Source organism: Pinus tabuliformis, chromosome 9 (genome assembly GCF_031772625.1).
Source record: "Pinus tabuliformis cultivar Carrire ecotype Pingquan chromosome 9, CPIR1, whole genome shotgun sequence".
Lineage (NCBI taxonomy): Eukaryota > Viridiplantae > Streptophyta > Pinopsida > Pinales > Pinaceae > Pinus > Pinus tabuliformis.
The window spans coordinates 674,071,380-674,092,707 of NC_142307.1; the positions used below are offsets into that span (position 1 = coordinate 674,071,380).

The 21,328-nt window shown below is 37.8% G+C and overlaps 1 protein-coding gene across 2 annotated transcripts in view; it reads left to right on the forward strand.

Moving 5' to 3' along the window:
• Positions 1-21,127, forward strand: part of LOC149150456 (uncharacterized) — a 59,066-nt gene extending 37,939 nt beyond the window's left edge. Inside the window, exon 2 of one of the 2 annotated variants that reach the window (XM_089440662.1) lies at positions 12,582-12,842. Coding sequence is in view for 1 of the 2 variants with exons in the window: in XM_089440661.1 (XP_089296787.1) it covers positions 20,629-20,709 (81 nt within the window). In the remaining variant the exon portion in view is untranslated. Of the gene's footprint in view, positions 1-12,581; positions 12,843-20,628 lie in introns of those variants that run through there. The other variant, XM_089440661.1, reaches the window with a different exon arrangement.
• The last annotated feature ends 201 nt before the right edge of the window (positions 21,128-21,328 follow it).

The window sequence follows — 21,328 nt, forward strand, 5'->3', positions numbered from 1 at the left end:
ACAAGATCAAGCACGTGGTTTGATAGGGATGTCTATTTCTCCTGATCTTAGATTCCATATTGCAGAACTTGAGACTCCTCATGAAGCATTGGAAAAAATCACTAAAGTTTTTGGGATTAAAAATGAAATTACAGCCCATCAACTTGAAAATGAGTTGCTTACTTTGGATCCTAATAATTTTTCTTGCATTGAAGATTTCTTGTCCAAATTCAAGACCCTTAGATATCTCTTGGAAGGTGTTAAGGTTAAGAAAGAAGATAGTAACCTTATTTATTCCATCCTTACTAAGTTGGGACCAGCCTACTCTGTATTTGTTTCCACTTTCCATTCTACAAGGGAAGCGTTCATTTGTCAAGGAAAAGACTACAAGGCCCCTTCCTTTGACTCCTTTTGTGATTCCTTAATAAGAGAACAAGAAAAACTCTTACACCTTGGTCTTCTTAATCTTGGAAACTCTTCCAAGAAAGCGTTAGCCGCCTAGCAGCAACCAAATTCAAAGAATCCTAAGAAGTCATATCCTGAAAAGAATGGTCCTAAACCAAACAAGGGTCCCAAGCAAACTCAGCCTCAAAATGAAAGATCATTTCAGCAAAATGATAAGACCAATAAAAACAAATGGAAGAAGACTGATAGACATTGTAACTTTTGTAATCGAGATGGCCACTTAGAATCTAAATGCTTTAAGAAGATGGAAGCCTTGGAAGCCGCAATGAAGAAACATAACATCCATGTGGAGCATACTTCAACTTCAACTTCAGGAATGGCACTTTCTGCATGTCGTTGTCAATCATCTCAGTCTGGTTATGCATTAAATGTATCTTCTTCTTCTCATTCTCATGAGTGGCTCATTGATTCTGGAGCCTCTTATCACATGGCCAAAAACCAAGCCATGTTTTCTTCTTTAAATGATTGTAACAACAAAAACATATATGTTGGTGATGATAGATCTCTTAATGTTGTAGGGACTGGAACTGTTCATCTAGACAATGGTCAGTTTAATGATGTATTATGTGTTCCAACCTTATCCTGCAACCTTCTATCTGTATATTAGATAACTCATTCAGGTGAAGGTAAAATTGTTGAATTTTCACCTCATGATGCTGTAATCAAGGATCTGAGAGATCCTAAACAGATTCTAGCTACTGGGATTGCTGATGATTCCACAAGGTTGTATAAGTTTCACAACTTTGGGTCATCAAATCTTCCCTCAGTATTTGTTGCTCATAATGATGAAGTGAGCAAACTTTGGCATGAGCGATTTGGTCACTTAAACTATCGCTCCCTTCAGCATCTATGTAAAGAAAATATGGTGACAGGTCTTCCTATGGTATCTTGCAGAGATGGTGTTTGTTCCGGATGTGTACTCGGAAAACATCATCGGGACAGTTTTGAAAAACGTGCTTCTTGGCACGCCTCAGCCCCTTTACAGCTTGTGCACAGTGATTTATGTGGTCCACTTCCTGTTGCTTCATTCTCTGGCTGCAAGTATTTCTTAACTTTCATTGATGATTTCTCCAGACGCACTTGGGTATACTTCTTAAAACTCAAGAGCGAAGTATTTAACACATTTTTGGCCTTCAAAGCCTTTGTTGAAAAACAATCTGGACATCAAATTCTTAAGCTAAGAACTGATAATGGTGGAGAATATGTTAAAAACACATTCATCAACTTTTGCACCGAAAATGGAATTCAAATGCAACATACTGTTCCATACACTCCACAACAAAATGGTGTAGCTGAAAGGAAAAATCGCACCTTAAAGGAAATGGCTAATTGTATGCTGCAATCTAAAGGACTCAGTCTTAGTTTTTGGGCCGAAGCAATTAATTGTGCAAATTATATAATCAATCGCACTCCTACTAAGGTTCTAAAGAATATCACTCCAGAAGAAGCTTGGAGTTCCATTAAACCAGATGTAAGTCACTTTCGTGTTTTTGGAAGTGAAGCATGGGCCCATATTCCAGATGAAAAGCATAAAGCTTTAGAACCTAAGAGTTAGAAATGTACTTTTGTTGGATATTCTGAAGATGTAAAAGGTTATAGACTTATTCCATTTAAGTCCAAAAATGTTATCATTAGAAGAGATGTAAAATTTGATGAAAATAAATCGGCCTGCGAGCCTAGTCCGACGGATGTGCCACCTCTTCCTATCTCTTCTACTTTTGAAAACATTTCTTCTTCAGATGATGAAAGTGAGGATGATAATCCTCCCCCACCTTCTTAGGATCCTCAACTTCCAAGATGGGTCCGTGCTACTCGGGATGCAGCAGGTGATCTTGCCGGCGATCCTACAGATCAGCGACGTACACGTTCTCAGTTTGAAAGAGCCTCTTCTTTACTGGCTCAAGCTCCAGTAAATCATGATCCTGACACTTTTGCAGAAGCTTCAGGCCATCCACATTGGGAAGCAGCTATGAATGAAGAATATCATTCATTGTTGACAAATGATACATGGGATCTTGTTCCTCTACCAAAGGGACGCAAACTTGTTAGATGTAAATGGGTTTACAGAACCAAGTATGGACCAGATGGGAAAGTTGATAAACATAAAGCTCGTCTTGTTGCTAAGGGTTTTTCACAGGTTGAAGGCATTGACTACACTGAAACCTTCTCCCCTGTTGCCAAAATGAACTCTATCCGCCTTGTTCTTTCCCTTGCTGCCTCTTTAAAATGGGAAGTCCATCAGATGGATGTTAAATCTACCTTCTTGCATGGGGACTTGCATGAAGAAATCTATATGGAACAACCCATTGGCTTCATCCAAACAGACTCCAGCCTTGTATGTCGACTTAAGAAATCTCTCTATGGTCTCAAGCAAGCTCCTCGGGCTTGGTATGCCAAAATGGATAGCTTTCTTTTAGAATCTGGCTTTTCTAGGTGTTATTCTGACAATACTGTCTACACCAAGAAAGTGGGCAACTCTCTTATCATCCTTGTTCTTTATGTTGATGATCTTATTCTTACTGGTAGTGATCCCAACCTTATAAACCATGTGAAGTCCAGCCTTAAAAAGAAATTTGAAATGACAGACTTAGGACACTTACACTATTTTCTCGGTCTTCAAGTCTTGCAATCCAAGGAGGGTATTTCCCTTTCCCAGTCCAAGTATGCTTGTGATATTCTTCGTCATTTTCACATGGAAGACTGTAAGCCAGCCCCTTCTCCCTTTCAGTCTGGAGTCAAACTTTCAGTCTCTTGTACTTCTCCTGAAGTTGATGCTACCTTATACCGTCAACTTGTAGGAAAACTCTTGTATTTAACCCATACTCGTCCTGACCTTTCCTTTGCTGTTGGCCTTGTTGCTCGTTTTATGCAAAACCCCCGTGAAAGTCATTGGAAAGCAGCTAAAAGAATACTTCGTTATGTTCGAGGTACAGTATAGTTTGGGATTCATTACAGTGCCAAAGCAGCTCCTCTATTAGTTGGTTTCACTGATTCTGATTGGGCTGGTGACCCTGATGATCGGAAGTCTACTGCCGGTTATGTCTTCACTCTTGGTTCAGGACCTATTACATGGGCTTGTAAGAAACAGGCTGCCATTTCTCTTTCGTCAGCAGAAGCAGAGTATCGTGGTGCCGTGGAAGCTATAGTAAGGAAGCCTTGTGGCTTCGTCAGATCCTATCAGAGTTTGGCTTTGAGCAGCAGCATCCAACCACACTTTGGTGTGATAATCAAAGTGCCATTCAGCTATGCAAAGATCCAGTCCAGCATCAGCGCAGCAAACACATTGAACTACACATGCACTTCATCAGAAAGCTCATTCATGACCATGTTCTTGAAATGCAATATTGTTCAACAGATGATCAGGTTGCAGACATCTTCACAAAGGCTCTCACAGAGGCGAAGTTCACTAAACTTCGATATATGCTTGGAGTTCAGGAAGTTGTCACTAAGGGGGGATAGGCTCTAGTGCCTTCTTCCTTCTCCTATTGTGTCATATTTGTAAATCCTTCAATCCTATCCCAAGTTGTTCTTAAGGGGGGATGTTAGGATATTCCGACACATAGGAAATAGTTAAGTTCAACTTGGTCTAGTATAGAGTTAGGTATAGAGTTAGGTAAAGTGTGTTTCTTTACCGTTGTACATTTTGTAACTTACAATCCGACGGTCACGATATGTAGTGATCCGACGGTTCACTCTCTCCTCGGTATTACTGACACTTGATCCGTGGCTTGACACCCGATTGGTCCATGAGTTCTATTTAAAGCGCATGGAGGGTCATTGTTCGGGTAATCCGTGCATGAGAGAAGCTTAAGTAAATTTTCATTCTTTGATTAATAAATTGCCTGTAGTACCCACGTTGGGACAGGCCGTGGACTGTTTCCCTCTTTGACGGTTTTAACCACGTCAAAATACTGGTGTATTGATCTGTGATCTGGTTGTGAGCGGTGTCCTTTTGGTGTTCTTTCTGAGGAACTTACCCTGTAAATTCCTACAGCAAACATGTACATTCGAGATGGGATTTATGATGCAGATGGAAATTCCTCCATAGCTGAGAGGGAGTGTTGAAAATTGGGGCAACTATTGGACAAATTTCTCATGAGAAACCCTACTGCGCCAAAGGAAAGCCCATCTTGCCCCAAGAATGCAAATTCGATAAAAGGAAAATTATTATTATTTAATTAATGTGACAATTATTTGGTGGCAAGCTATCATCAATTCAATATGGGCAACCAATATTTAAAGCACGTGAAAATTATATTCAAGGATTTTGTTATTATGAAATGGCCTATATAGTAAAAAGATCAAGTCTTCCTCATCATGTCACTTGCCTCCAATGGCCGTGACCTTTCGCACATGGAAACAAGTATAAATAGGCATCTAGCTTCCTACATTGACATATTCAATTCGGCCTTTTGTGGTGTCTTTTTTGTGGAATTATGAAGGCAACTTCTGCGGTTAAATAAGGGCTACTTCTACGGTCTATTAGGGTAAATCTATGCAACATGGAATGGTAATTCTCTGTGGCTTATTGATGTATGTTTTGTTAATTTTTCATAGGGCTATATTGTTCTTTGCTTTGATAATTGCATTTCTTCATTAACACATTAAGTTCACCCCATGACATCATAATATTATTCAGATTTACATCATTATTCAACAACATATGCAACTATGTAGAAAGAACAATATCATCACCATCAATGCAACGAAACATAAAGGAATAATAGAAGAAAAACATTCACACACAAAGACACTAGAATTGGTCGGAGAACAGGGCAAAACCAACTATGGGGAAATGCCTTTCAAATTCTTCTTTTTCTTATATTGTAATCAATTGATTAAACAAAAGAGAGTACGATGATCCATATCTTCATCTATGTAACTAACCAGCACAAGCAACTACAACATCCATAAATGAACCCAACAAAGCATATACTCAAAAATCTGATCTTGAAGTCTGTAATGAACTGTCACTGTTTGCAGTCAACTGCTGAACTCTGCTGTCAACGAGCGAAAACTTCGGAAGATTCAGATTTCATCTTTTAGGTCTCGGTCGCACGTAGGAGTTATGCGAGCGATTGGGGTCAGATTTGGACTCCGAAAACCCTAATTCCCAATCGCATGGATGGAGAGTTGTCCGTGCGACTAGAAGGCTCCAATCGCACGGATGAGCTTCTGTGCGAGAGACTGGGGTCAACTTCTTCCTGTGTTGTGCCTGTGAATGAGGCCCAAAACCCTAAATCAAAGATGCGAGCTTCGGATCGTGCAATTTCACCTGAGAGCTAACCTAATTCTCTACAGATGAGCCTCAAACCTGTGCAAGCCAAAAACCAAGATAGAAGAGTGTCTCATCATATTGTCTAAATGAGGTAGAGGGCACTTGTATTTATAGCTTTTCAAGGTGGTCCACTTTACTTTAGTTCCGACTTTATGAAATATGCACATGTGGGCTTTTCTTCATAAGTACATTTTCCCTTATCCGATTGGAGTGATCTTTAGGTCGATTTTGGTCCTCTCGAAAAGAGGAATTCGATGCAATCATCATCTCCATCAAGTGAGCTGTCCAAAGTGGAATTTGACTACAGTTGCATATTTTTAACACTCCTCTCAACTAGGGAGAATTCCACTTGCATCATGTCATGAGTATCCTGTCAACAAATCATATCCAGTCTCAAGTATCTCATCATCACATATCATTATTGATCATCTCAATTCATCTCTTGCTTATTCCTGCTTATCTCTTGATTGTCCCTGCTCATATGCTGAACATTCTCGAATCTAAGAGAAGAAGAATTTGTTATCGGAGGGGAGCTTAGGCTACCACCCTCTATTCATCGGGCTCCTACCCGAAATCTCAGTGTGGAGTCAAAATTATGATCCGCATCATCTTCAGAGAGCATATCATCAGGGAGCACATTTCAACCTGGAACCATATTGAGGAGCACTTCTTGACCCAAAATTTCATGGGTGAGCTATACATCTACAACCCCATATTGAGCAATAGGATATCCAAACACAGGGGAGCACATCTCAACATTGGAATCACATTGGGGAGCTTATTCTCAACCCGGAACCGAATAGGGTTATCTCAACCCATCTTATTCCCTGCCGATCTTCCCATTGATGACTCTAATAAGTCATGTGGTAAAACACTTACATCATAATCGACTTGGGTTGTACACCCCAAGTACACTCTCAACTTGTTGGCCAAACGAGTAGTGGTATTCCCAAGAAGCCTAGCTTGCGGGTATGACGCCAACAGGGGTATACTATGCAAAGACCAAGACAGGGGAAAAGCATCTCCAACCCTATGAAGATAGGGGAGCAACATCTTCAACCCTGTGGGTAACAGATAGGGGTGATACCCTATTGTCCAGAGTTTCCTCAACCCCAGGAGCCCTCCATCTCAATTCCTCACCCTGGGAGCTCAGACAGGGGGGAAGAGCTGGCTTAGTGTCTTCGATCAACGATGCTCTCATCATACTCATATCTGGTATCAACTTGATCATTATGTTGCAATAGCAGTAGTCTCCTGTTCATACAGGTCATCAAATCAAATATCATATTAGAACATAAATAATCATATATATCACAAAAAGGATACCATAGTCATCCTCCCTCTCAAGGAGGTGCCAAACAGAAGCCTAAGCTTGTCTTGTACATCAACACTGTCTCAATATATGAAGGTATCTCAGTCCCAACTATATGCGGGATTCTCTGCCAATCGGTTCCCACTCTTTGTCATCATAATGTATCCATGTCATATCCAGATCCTACTCAGACGACTCTCTAAGGAGCTTCTTCATCCTGCCTCACAGCTAGCCATGCTAGCAACATTGTACTCAACCTCGGTTGTGCTACGGACCTCTCATCCAAGATATCATGGCAGATCTCATACTAAGGCAACATCCAAATGTGCTCATCTCATCAATAACGATCCTAATCATCATTAGTACATCCAAGTAGTCACATATCATAGAATGAATATCTCAGATAAAAAATTGATCATCCCATGCAAGTATCTCGAAGGATGCTAGGCGACAACTCAATGTATATGAAGTGGCTCAATCATGAATTCATCCAGGTTCTATGCACATCATATATATATATATATATACACACACATATATATGTATATAGATATATGTGTGTATATATATATATATATATATATATATATATATATATATATACGGACAAGTGTTCAAAACAAAACATCAATGCTTCAATCAACTGTCGGTTGCCAAGTCAAGTTCAACAATATCTCTTCACAACGTCTTGAAATTCAATCGGAGTGTCCAAGGATTTGCATTTCAACTTCTTCAAAAACTCCTCAATAGTTTCACAATATAGATTTTTTTTTCCAAACTACAGAAATCAATTCATTATGCCATGATTCATCATTTCAAGCTTCAGAAGCCATCTCCCTCTTACTTAGATCATCAGAGGCTCATTCCCTGTCAATAGTAGACCTTTAGCATATAGAACCAAAACCAAAATCAGAATCATACCTTGGAACACTTTTGAAGTAGAGGTTTGGATCAACACACATCTTCTTGGCTTCACCAGATAACTGTCAATGCAGACATATTTGGATCGGGGAGCTTGCTTTACACAAAGCTTTCTGCAAACATAACACTTTACCAAAGCAATATGCTTAGCCTTACATGAATCATTGTTGTCAGATCAAAACTAATATCAAACTCATCAATATCATTTGTATCAAATTCTTTAGACCAGGTGACAGGTAGAGCTCTTATCAAGTCATGACTTCATCTATTATCATGCCAAAAAGTTGTCATTTATCAAACAATATCAATCCAAATTTCATCAAGTCATCCTCATGATCATAATAAAAGTCACTAGATGAAAATGCATACACCAAAAATAAGTATGCAGGTTTTGTCCATTCATTGTCAGATTACTTCACATTGAATCACAATTATCAATACTTCAACCATTGTGCTAGGAACAAGGAGGCCAATACAAAACCATTATCGAATACCAATATTAGTCACTGAAGGTCACTATGCCCACATATCATTATCATCAAGTCAAATCATCGGTCGTCAATTCAAATCATTAGACATCAGGTCAAATCCCAAATTCACTATCATAGTGAGATCTATAGTCTAGAACATATCTCAACATCAAGTCAAAGTTCTAAGTCATTATCAAGCATCATGTCAAAAATCCAAACACTGCTCATCTATATTAATCAGCCAAATCATGTCAAACTCTTGTAGCACAAACTTCAAACATAATGACATATCTATATGCATGTCCCGGTCACCTACAAACACAAGTTTAGTCTATATATATATATATATTATAGTAAACATTCGAACTTTCCTGCTCACAGATCTTTTTGTTGTCTGCTCCACATCTGTAGGATTGACTTCCTTAAGGTGAACATCTGACTTCATGCACAAACTTCATTTTTTTTTTGTGTCCAATAGGCATAGTCGCACCCATAGGCCTTCTTGCATGCAGTTGGGAGACTACGGTCGCACCCTTGACCTTACTTCTGTGTTGCTAAAAGGAAGAGTCGCACCTATAAACCTGCTTCTGTGCAACTGAGGCTTAGAGCAAGGGAAAACACTCTCTCCTCAGATCAAAACTTTGTTGAAGATCAACAGTGTTAAATATTTGTCTTATTCATGCCCATAAATCATATTTCAATAGTAAAGAATATACATTAATGCCAATGGTAATAGGAATAAGGATCCTATGTAGAGATTCTCCCTCTGAAAGGGAAGCCACTTCAGTCATCTTCATTCAATTCATCAACTTGACTATAATATTGTCATGCATCAACATATCTGTTAGATCATAAAGTCAGACTATATTCGCATATTCATCATGGTCATATATGTTAGCATCAATTACTTCACCATGACATTCTCCCTCTGAAAGGGAAGCCACTTCAGTCATCTTCATTCAATTCATCAACTTGACTATAATATTGTCATGCATCAACATATCTGTTAGATCATAAAGTCAGACTATATTCACATATTCATCATGGTCATATATGTTAGCATCAATTACTTCACCATGACATCATGACATCGATCTTTTCATCAATGGTTAGTGTCAAATAGCTAATAAGAGCAAACTTCAAGAATCATGATCACAACATTACTTCTTTGTCATGTAACTCAATCCATGCATTCAATTTTACCATATGCCATAATTACTAAGCACATCAAAGCATAACCACAGTCAAAAGATCATGAATATCAATCTCGTTGTTACACTTCTATCATCATGGCTATCATGTTTTTCACAAACAAAATCAGTAGCATCAAGTTACCATCTATTAGAATCAAGGAGCTAGCCTTCTTCATGGGATCAAGATATCCAAAAATGATAGATGTTAGCCAAACATAAAGTATACCAATATAGCAGAAATCAATATTTCCAAGTAGCTTCATAGAATCGAGAAATTCATTATGTAAATTACTTGTTCAATATCAAGTGCACCATTTCATCATAAGAACCATGAATCCAAATCACTTTCATATGCATGCATGAGCCATTTGAGAAGTAGACATTCTCATCATACCTTAGGGCTTACAGCGGAAACATAACATTGAAACAATATACCATGCATACCTTGTAGTATTCAAATACCTGTGCACCTTCTTATTTTACACAGGCGAATTGTAGCGCTTTGTCATCATTCCATCAGATGCCTCTTCCTGCATTAGCCACGATCCTCAAGAAGGATCGACTTATCATATCACATCAAGAAGTTAGAAGCATCCAAATACTCAAATATACATGCAGGAAGTATAAGTGATGATCAAAACAATAATCAGATAAAAAGGTAAAGGATATAGAGAAGCATTATAAATTGGAAAAAACTTATCTTCAATGAGAGGTGATCCTCTCCCTCTTGAACCAACCTTCAAGAGCCATCACTGTCTGTTGTCCATATGACAACGTTGCCTTCACTATTTCAATCAACTTTATCGACAACTAGGCTTATTAGGGACTATCCGATATAGGGCTTCATGAAGTCTATCACAAGTGCTTGAGCATCTTCACATTGATCATGCTAGGTTTCATATCTCATAACTTTTCCATAACCCAGGGTTTCTCTCAAACCCTTAACCTCGCAATATCCATCAATCCTTAATACACAAATTGCCTAAGGTTTTCTTCAAACCCTAGAATTCTTTTAGGTCTCCACCATCCTCTTCTTGCTTCCATCAATGGTGTCATCATAGGGCTATATTGTTAATTTTTCAGCCCATCTCTGATACCATGTTAATTTTTCATAGGGCTATATTGTTCTTTGCTTTGATAATTGCATTTCTTCATTAACACATTAAGTTCACCTCATAACATCATAACATTATTAAGATTTACATCATTTTTCAGCAGCATATGCAACTATGTAGAAAAAACAAATTCATCATCATCAATGTAGCGGAATATAAAGGAACAATAGAAGAGAAACATTCACATAGAGACACCGGGATTGGTCATAGACCAGGGCAAAACCCACTATGGGGAAAACACTTTCAAATTCTTCTCCTTCTTAGATTGTCATCAAATGATTCAGCAAAAGAGAGTACAATGATCCATATCTTCATCTATGTAACTAACCAGCAAAAACAACTACAACATTCATAAATGAACCCAACAAAGAATATACTCAAAAATCTGATTCTGAAGTCTGTAATGAACTGTCACTGTCTGCATTCAACTGCCGAACTTTGTGGTCAACGAGCGAAAACTTCAGAAGACTGAGATTTCATCTTTTAGGTCTTGGTGGCATGGACGAGTTATGCGAGCAACTCTCGCTGCCCAGTCACTCCCTTAAGCCTAGCACGTGAGTGATTGGGGTCAGATTTGGACTGCGAAAACCCTAATTCCCAGTCACATGGATGGAGAGTTGTCCGTGCGACTGGAAGGCTCCAGTGACATGTATGAGCTTTTGTGTGAGCGACTACGGTCAACTTCTTCCTGTGCTGTGCTTGCGACTGAGGCCCAAAATCTTAAATCAGAGATGCGAGCTTCAGACCCTGTAATTTCACCTCAAAGCGAACCTAATTCTCTGCGGATGAGCCTCAGACCTGTGCGAGCCAAAAACCAAGATATAAGAGTGTCTCATCATAATGTCTAAATGAGGTAGAGGGCACTCGTATTTATAGCCTTTCAAGGTGGTCCACTTTGCTTTAGGGTCGATCTTATGAAATATGCACATGTGGGCTTTTCTTCATAAGTACATTTTCCCTTATCCGATTTGAGTGATCTTTAGGTCGATTTTGGTCCTCTCAAAAAGAGGAATTCAATGCAATCATTATCTCCATCAAGTGAGCTGTCCAAAGTGGAATTTGACTGCAGTTGCATATTTTTAACATGTTTGCGGCCTAATAGTGGCCTAGTCTGCAGCCTAATGGATGCTCCTCATGCGGCCTAACAGTGGCCTAATTTGCGGTTTACTTCTGTTCTTATGCAGCCTAATTTGTGCATTCTATGTGGCCCAATTTGGGGATCCTCTATGGCCTACTCTTGACATCTTTATGTGCCTTATCTGTGGTTATATATGTGGCCTAATGACCTTATTATGTGCGGCCCTTCTCTGTGATGAAGAGGAGTCTTTCAGCGAGGTATGCAAACTATATTTGCAGCCCTAGTTGTGGATGTTGGTCTCCTAGGCCTAAACTGGTGCAATCTTAATGGGATATGTTGTGGCCTATTTGTACATTATTTATGCCCTAATCTAGTGATGGTTGAGCTATGATATTTGTGCTCTAGACAATGATGAATGGTAGAGGAACTTGAGATAGTTGACAGTGATACATAGCATGATTCTGGTACCTTTGTAACAATAATGTTTGAGCTAATTTTCAGTGTTAGTATCAATGATGCTTGGGCATATCTTCAATGCATGACAGTGATCTACATAACAGTGACTTTGATGAATACTATAGTGACCTTGATGGCAGTAACCTCAATGTATATGATAGTGCTTTGGATATGTGATAGTGATCTTCATAACAATGCTTTGGATATGTGACAGTGATCTAAATGACAATGTTGTGTGACTGTACCTTTATGATATGACAATAACCCTTTATGGCAGTGACCCTGACATGACAGTGATCTTTGGTATATGGCAGTGACACTTTGATCTATGGTTTGATGATATGATAGGGATGGCAGAACCCCTATGACAGTGACAGTGGTGTATACTATGCACATATGACAGTGATATGATAGCAACTCTCTTGGACTTGTTTGATTATTAGAGATCCAATCATTCAATTCACAAACAAAGTTGTGAACTGACTCGGGTTGGCTCTAGGAAGCCTGATGTGATTATTGTATCTCATTGTACTTTGTAGCTCAGCTGAACTTTGATGAATATCTAATAGAAGAATAATCTAGTTGAGTTTTCCCCCTTGTGGTGTTTTTCCCTGGTCTCTGACCTAAATATTGGTGTCTTTATTGTGTATGTTTTTCTTGTACTGTTCTTTACTGTTTCACTATATTGTTGATGTTTATTGTTCTCTCTACATAATTGCTAATGATGAAATGATGTTATGGGGTGAATGTTATATGATAATGTTGAAAAGTTAAAAAATTGCAATTATCTATAGCAGAGAGCAATATAGCCCTAAAAATTAACATTCGACGCCATGGGCAGAGTTGAAGATCTGAAGAAGGGACAAGGAAATTGTATGTTTTTTATCTTATTTTTATCTTTCATCTCTTTGGTGATTCACTAGACAGGGTCAGAGGTTTGAGGCAAATTTTGACCCTTTCTAAGGCAAATTTTCGGCCTGGTCTTAGGCCCTTTTGAGGAAAAATTTGGCCATATTGAGGCACAACTTAGGCCTGATCTGAGGCAATTTTGAGGTAGATCTGAGGCCTGTTCAGAGGTAGATCTGCGACATGTTCTAAGGGAAATTTAAAGCAGACTAAGGGCCAAGTCAAGCATCCCTGTAAGACCGCAAAATAAGAGTAATCAAGCCCGTTGAAGGACATTGTCGTGGGCCATGTTTTCGACTTGTTTTGGGTAGCATTTGTTGTGCATGGGAAGGGTTGTTAAAGGGTTGATTTAGGGCTGCGTATAAGGGCTTGTTGAGTCTGAGTTCAAGCCACAGGAAGAGGGCCTATCTAAAACATAAGTTGAGCTAATTGTTGCCTATTTGAAAGCCAAGTCTAAGGACAGAATTGAGGCCCGTCCTTAAGTCAAGGAGGCATACTAAGGTGGCATCTAGTCTGAGTTTTATGATCAAATTCAAGCATAACCATACCTCCCTCAAAGGTGATGTGATCTGAGCAGAGATAACAATGGTTATACTGGAAATATTTCACCTAACTCTTTGCATTTTTTCATATAGAGTAGGAGTAGAAGAATATGCTCTTGAAAGCATTAGAGTAGGAGAATAAAACTCAGTATGAGTGTGAGCATTTGAATTAAGGTGATTTTTTTTTTTTTTTTTGGTGGTGTTTAGGGATGTGATATGTATCCATCCCGCAAAATGACCTTCTTCCTTCCTCTTCCTTTGCAGGTACGCCCAGAGCTTTAGAGGTTCTCATGCACTTTTCCTTGAGAGCACATGTCCCCAAGTTGAAGCCACTATTACGTACCATATTATGTAAGGATTGTGCATGTGATCCTTGGTCACATGCATAAGGTTTGTTTTACAGGTTGGCATTACGCTCCTAGCCTTCAAAGTGTTGGGATGTTGGTAGATCACTGCTTTAGTTGTGCATCGTGGAGATCTTTGGTTTAGTCTTAAATCTCCTTGATTGGATGGTCTTGTGCTTTCTATTTGTGTGGTGGGATGTTATACGTGGTTATCTCTTCAAGGTGGCACATCTTTGGTTTATGGAGCTTACGGGGTTAGGAGTTTGTGGTTTCATTGGAAGTTTGGTTAGTGGTGATGAGATGCTCCCTAGTCCCATGGTATATCTTTCGTGGATGTTGCTCCTGGTTATCCTAACCTAACACTCCATCTTATGGTCTATTTTATTATAATTATGCCTGGGAGACACCAATTCTATTATAATGATATAAAACACTAAGTGTTGTGCTCCTCTCGTTCCTATGAGCCATTTTTTTAATACCATGATAAAGTTACTTATCCTTAGTGGTGTGTCCTCCCTTTATTCATCTAAATCCATTTTCCATGTGCAAATTAAATATGTTGATGGAAAATTAAATATTATTATAATAGTGAGAGGGGGTCTTTCATGTACATATAAAGCATTGCGTGTAAGGGGCATTGCATATTATGTATGTGAGGTGGTCATCGGTCAAATTGTCCATCGATTTAACAATCATATGGACCCACATTCACTTGTGTCCATGGTTCACTGTTTGATGGTATAATGAAAGGGGCTGCTCACTATTGTGAGCTCACGAATTATGGAACCGTCACCCTTTCTCTTAATTAATGATTTTTGTCACTTGGCTCTAGCCTAGCAAAACAAATCTTATATACCACAATGTAGGGGCGTGAATTTGTTAAAATGGGGCCATAATGGTAACACATAACTGTCCATTCTCTATGGTCTTTAACCATTTGATTAAGGGGTGTCATGCAGTCGTACATTATGATGGGGAAGAGGTGGAAAATTATATTGACGTTAATTTGGAAAATCAATTATTAATTCTAGAATCAAATAGAATTGAGAATGAAGCCTCTTATTTTGAAGTAGAATTCAAAATTAAGAACTTGCAAGTAATAATTGATGATTATGAATGTATATCTCAATTCAGTGTGGTAACTATGTTTAAAGAGGAGATTGAAATTCACAATAATAGATGATGATGAATGTATATCTCAATTTAATGTCGTAACTTTGTCTTAAAGAAGAGATCGATGGTTTAAAAAATTGGGTACCTTCATGTCAAACATGGTGAATTTTTTTGATGTTTCCCTCTAAAAAGAAGATGATGACATTCTAGGACATGACAATGAAGTCAGAATCGATAATACCTTCATAAAAAGACTTTAGAGATATCTCAAGTCAAGAAATCCAAGGCTATGAAGCAGTCATTGAAAAACATAATAGGAAAACTTATTCAAACAAAAACTTCGAAGCCTTCAGATAAAAATGTCTAAGTTGAGGAGAAGGGAACAAATACAGATCCTATTAATCTTACGTCTTAAAAGATGCCAATTCAATTGAATTGAAATTTGAAAACATACTTAGACGCTGCAATACAAACGACGAAAATTCCAGTTGAAGATTCCATAACCAACTTAGCAACATTAGTTTCTGAAGTAAATCAAGAAATCACCATAAGCACGATAAGGAAAATTGGGTTACAAGAACTCTTTATCAACATCCAAATCATAAAAGCAGACATCTCAACCGGTCAGCATATCAATATCACCTTGGACAAAAACAACTGACTTACGTTCCGAAAAATATTGATGCCAACACAATTAAATCTTAGGGAAACAATTCATCTCAGGTATCAAGTAAGTGCAGGGTTCCACATAATATCAAATTGGGATGGTTAGATCATTTTTCAGTTTGACAATTTTGCGTAGCACTTGGAAGTTCATATTTTCTTGTATCATCTATAAGATGACAGTCCCAAGAATTGGGAAAGACACAAATACATTACGAGACAAAAAATTTATTAATCCTTTTAATTAATATGCTTTAAGGACAAAGCATTTCTAAATGGGAAGGAAACGTTATGAACTTAAGTATATCAATAAATAATAATAGTAATAATAATTAATAAGTATAACTAATAATTATGAAAGGACATGTCTGTTTGTTGGGGCATGATTTAAGATTATTCATGAAAGGGCATCACACCTAGTATTTATAGGGGTTTTGTCATTTATAACCAAACCATATCAATTTATTCAATATATTATATTTTATCCTCAATGGATTACTTTATATTCCAAGTCTTCTGGATTGTTTAATTGAGTCAGGTTTGGCTATTGTATAACATGTTTTATTTAGTTTGAAGATGCTTTCCAGATTGAAATGGTTATTGACATGGCATGTTAAATTATAATTTGAAGAGGGCACAAGGACAGATAACAAGCTTGGAAGTTGGATCGTCATGTTCAAATTATATTAAATTGAGTGCCTGTCTAACCAATATTTTGCCAAGCATCCGCGTTAAAAGCTATTAATGGTAATCAAATGGGATGTTCATTAAAACATTTTTTATCACTCTGTTATACTCCTAGTTTATATCACCAATTAGTCATTGCAAGCACTTTCATACGCTAGACATGTTGATCTATAAGCTTAAATGAAGTAGTGCTTAACATTCTTTAGAATACTTCCTGAAGGTACTAGAGTTATAAAAACACATTGAGCAAGGTAAGAAAGAAAAAAGGAAAATTTATGTCAGCTACATAGACAAAAGTGGTAAACAGAGTTGTTTAGATTGCGATTATAGAGAGCTTCGTTGGTTGTTTCGTATGGCAATCCAATGAAATATATTACCATCACAACAAAATGTTTAAATAATTAAAGATACATATAAATTGTAAGCACATAAGTTGGATATAGTGAACATAATTAAAAGGGGTCATGGTAGACAAATATAGGATCCAACATTTGTTAATAAGATTATTCAATATATGAGAAGGGAAATGGGAGGTATTTCTAATGATGATAAATGGTTGGGAACAATAGCTGGATTTGGGAGACTTCTTTCCCTTGAAGCTTAATGGCAAGTCTCTTGGAGGTGTTTGGAGAACCAACTTCTCATAGGTGAGGATGTTTGCATATGTTTCATTATTGTTCCCTTTGTTGCTGATATAGCTGGATCATATTTCATGGTTTGGAGTTGGTGTACTATTCCCACCTTCTATATCTTGTTATCATAAGAACTTGGTGGATAAATATGTTTATTTCTCTACTCATGGATTGCAACTTTTCACATGGTTCTTGATAGCTGTAATATCTTCAAATATTGGGTGTTTTCTACATATGCAACACTTTGGCCATATTTCTGTATTACAGGGCAGCAAGGAAGGGGGACTTTTAGCTTGTGCATTTTGGCCATATGTACCTTTACCATCTTTAGAACAACCTCTCATTTGAACTGTGTTGTGACACTATTCACCCAATGAACTAGGCACTAATTTTTGGTCCTCCCATCCCACTTATTTTTGTAAATTTTTCGAACTTATTTTGTTGGAAACTACCCTTTACATCAACCTGTACTTCGCAACTTAAATTTCCAACAACCCTAGATAGGGGAGCTTCCCTTGAGCTGGAGAAGAGCTGGCCTGAACTTTGAAGAGCAGAGGAGGGTTGGCGAGATGACAGTGGCCAAACCTATCATCTTAGTGCTTGGGGATTTTACACATACAGGATGATAAATTGAGTGGTAACAAGTCCTCTCTTTGAGTACCCCTCAATTACACTTTTTACAGAATCTAGGTAGATTCCTGTTGTTGATGAGGACACTATCGATGGCTCATCTAGTCTTGAGGGTACTCTCATTAGTGGCTCATCTAGTCGCCATGTTTAAAATGACACACCCTTGTTAAAAGGAACATATACCCCTCATGTTGCAGATGATTTTTCACCTATTGTGGATGCTCTTGATAGTTCTACTCCATTATTCACTGAAGAAGACGGAGACACCTTGCATGATTCACTTGCACATGTTATGTGTCCTTTGGACAGGACATGCCTAAGTGGGCTATCTCCACTCTTGTTGATGCAGTAAAGTTTCTTGCTGGTGCATCCATATGCTATCAAATGGAATCTCCTACACGTTGGGATTTCTTTGCTCAAAATACTGGTTGTTTTCAGGACAAATTTGATGCAATTGAGTTTCTTGTTGGCCCATTTGAGCATTATTAGGAGGCATGTTCTGCACCATAGGCATTTCTCAATTTTTTGATGTCCCTATAAACTACAACATCTCCCTCCTAAGTCTCTCTAGAGCTCAATCTCAACATTTGATGATCTTAATGGCTTTTTGGAGTGACGTAGTGTCCTAAGCAGAACCTGTAGGATCTTGGACAAGCAGAGGGGTGACCCAAAAATTTGGTAATAGGTGAATTTTTGGGTGCTTTTGTAGTGGCCACAACAGATTGTCAAATCTTGGTGATGATGCGATGTGTAAAACACCTGTGCTGAAGACTGACCAGTTTTGTTGTTTTGCAATTTGGGCTCCTTGATGGACTAAGTTGAAGTTGAAGAAGTAGAGGAAAGTGGATTTCAGAAGGAACAAAAGGCATGGCCAGACTAAAAGTTGCAAGTTTAGAGTTCTATGATTGTGTCATTGACAAAGAATCTGTCAGAATGACTGCAAATATTTATAGGGAATGGTTGAACCAGCCTCTCAAATTAAGAAGTGAGTTCTTTTTCCTTTAAACAAATAATGTTACGTACATTGGGTAATGCTCACTGAATCTTATCATGGCATTTTACATATTCTGTTCATTGTAGTTGTAGTCATTTCTGGATTGGACAAAGATTTGAGAGTTGATAATATACAATTGGGGATAATGCAGAAAGAGTCTTTAAGAGAATCATTCTAGGTACAACAAAGAAATCAGCTTCATGCACAAGGAGTGAAAGATACGCAACTATGGAAAGTAGGTTGTTTAGTCACCCTTAGTCATAGCCAGAAAGGACCTGAAGTCAATAGTTATGTGCAGTGTGGGGCTGGAAGAGGTGGAAGTGCAATCATTTGAGGTGGAAGGTACACATTGTTGGATGATAAAGCTACACAATATAAAGTAAGAATATTAAGCCAAGATTGTCAATCTTTTTTTAATCCAAGGAAAACCTTGTGGAACCCCATAGTCTCCTCCGGAATATCCAGAGAGAGGTTTGCCAACCACCAGTGACAATAGCTGCTGGCAATGCTGAGTGACTTGACTGGAGTTGAACCTGTGCCTGGTGACCTCCCTAGTGGCAACATGCCTAGGGTGGATGGTTCAACTGATTTAGCTAACCCTCTGGGCTACCAAGATCGGTAGTCTACTATGCTCTAGCATCATATAATGGGAAAGCCTGTTAGACACCAAGTAATTCAAAATAAACAATGCTTGGGACTCACTGAGGTCAGTGACGAATTAAATTGTAAGTTGCAACTAACAATCTAAATGATTTGAATGTCATTATAAATCAGATGCTTGGCATTTGTAGTGGTTACGTAGGCACTAGATTCTCAAAGTAGCATAATGCTTCTCTACGATGAAAAGAAATCTATCCCTGCTGGAGACCTACATAAGAGAAAATAAACATTGCTCTCAACGCTGTGGAAAAGGAGGATAGTTCGAGAGAAAGAAAATACAATAAAATATTCATTTTTAAAAGCATTAATCCGTGCATTGTTGGAACCATTTATTCTTGCGTTTTTTTTTGGCGTGGGAACTAGTGAATAGTTTCTGCAGTTTCCTGTGGACCTCACGTCACAACTATGATGTCTTTGATGAGGCAGTATAATCTCATTTTCTAATAAAAGATCAAATTAATTTTCTTTGGATCACCAATTGTTGTGAATATTTAGCAAACGAAGTAAAAGACACAATCTTGCTTACTTCTTGCTGGCTTGTATCAAACTATTAGACCTTCCTTGAAAATCCTTGTGAGATTTCCAAAAGTATTTGCCCCACTGCTTCAGGAAATCTCAAAAACAGAATAACGAATGATGCTTTCTGTATATACTTTATCTTTCTTTTGGCATAGTGCAAATCTGAAATATGCTTGGTCTTCAAACTTTGCAATTTTTACTATTATGTCAAAAGAGAGATTTTGCTGGGCAACAGTTTTATGCACACCATGTCGGTTCTCCTTTTGACTTCTGAACTTTAATTGCTATACGTGCATTCATATACCAGACTGCATGAAAGGTTAATCTCTTTCTTTTCTGTTTATGAATTTCAAACATTAGATACAAGTCCCCCGCTTGTAAGATCATGAAGTTATCTCTTGTGTTTTGCATTATTGCAAAAAGTTATTCGCTGTTTCCTTTGCCTCTTCTTTGTCAGTACGTTACCTTAAATCATTATCTACGCTTGCTTTCTATAACCTGTTTTTCAGAGTACTCGTGTCTGTTACTTTGGAAGAGCTTCCGAGTGATTTGTATATTATATAACAATATTGGAGCTTATTTTTCACGGGCATTCTTTTTCATGTTTATTAAATTTTTGTATATAAGCAAGGATGCAAACGTGTTGATATATATTGCTTTAAAAATTGTAGACCATACCGCCAGTGGAGAGTGTGAAACGGGGAGAAGACAAAACAGAAGCCCTTGCAGGATCTAAGCCAGACAATACCTAATTTTTGAATGAAATTCTACTGGATTTTATAATTTGGTAAAAGGTTGGGCAAATGATAAACTATAACAGAACTCTTACGAGGAGGGATTCATAATAGAATGGGTGGATTGGAAATTACATCAATCACTTGTTCTATTTTTTCCTTGAATAGAAGCATTCATCTTTATTGGTGCAAGCTAAGAATTGTTTGCTTGCATAAATGAACTTTCAATTGTATTATTCTTTGTGGTTTATATTTAAATAAGCCCTTGGGAAGAATTTAAAAGTGCACAACCATATGGGGGGTTTGAATGAATAAACTGACATTCATAAATTGATGGCAATCAATAGTGCACACATTTACATGTATGTATACAATACTATTTCCTTCTGTAAGGACTTTGCTGATTAGAAACGTTTTTAAGTTTGAGTCTTCTTTACTCATGTACTTTACAATAATTCCAATTAAAAACCCAAAACCTTTGTCATTATAAGATATGAAATCAAGCTTGTTAAAATTGGGAGATGGTTATCTTGATAAAAATTGGGGAATCAAACTTGTCTTTAGTGTTGTTTTTCTAGAACTATAGTTTTATTGCTTTCTATATGGTATATTTCCATGTCTTTAGTGTTAATTTTGT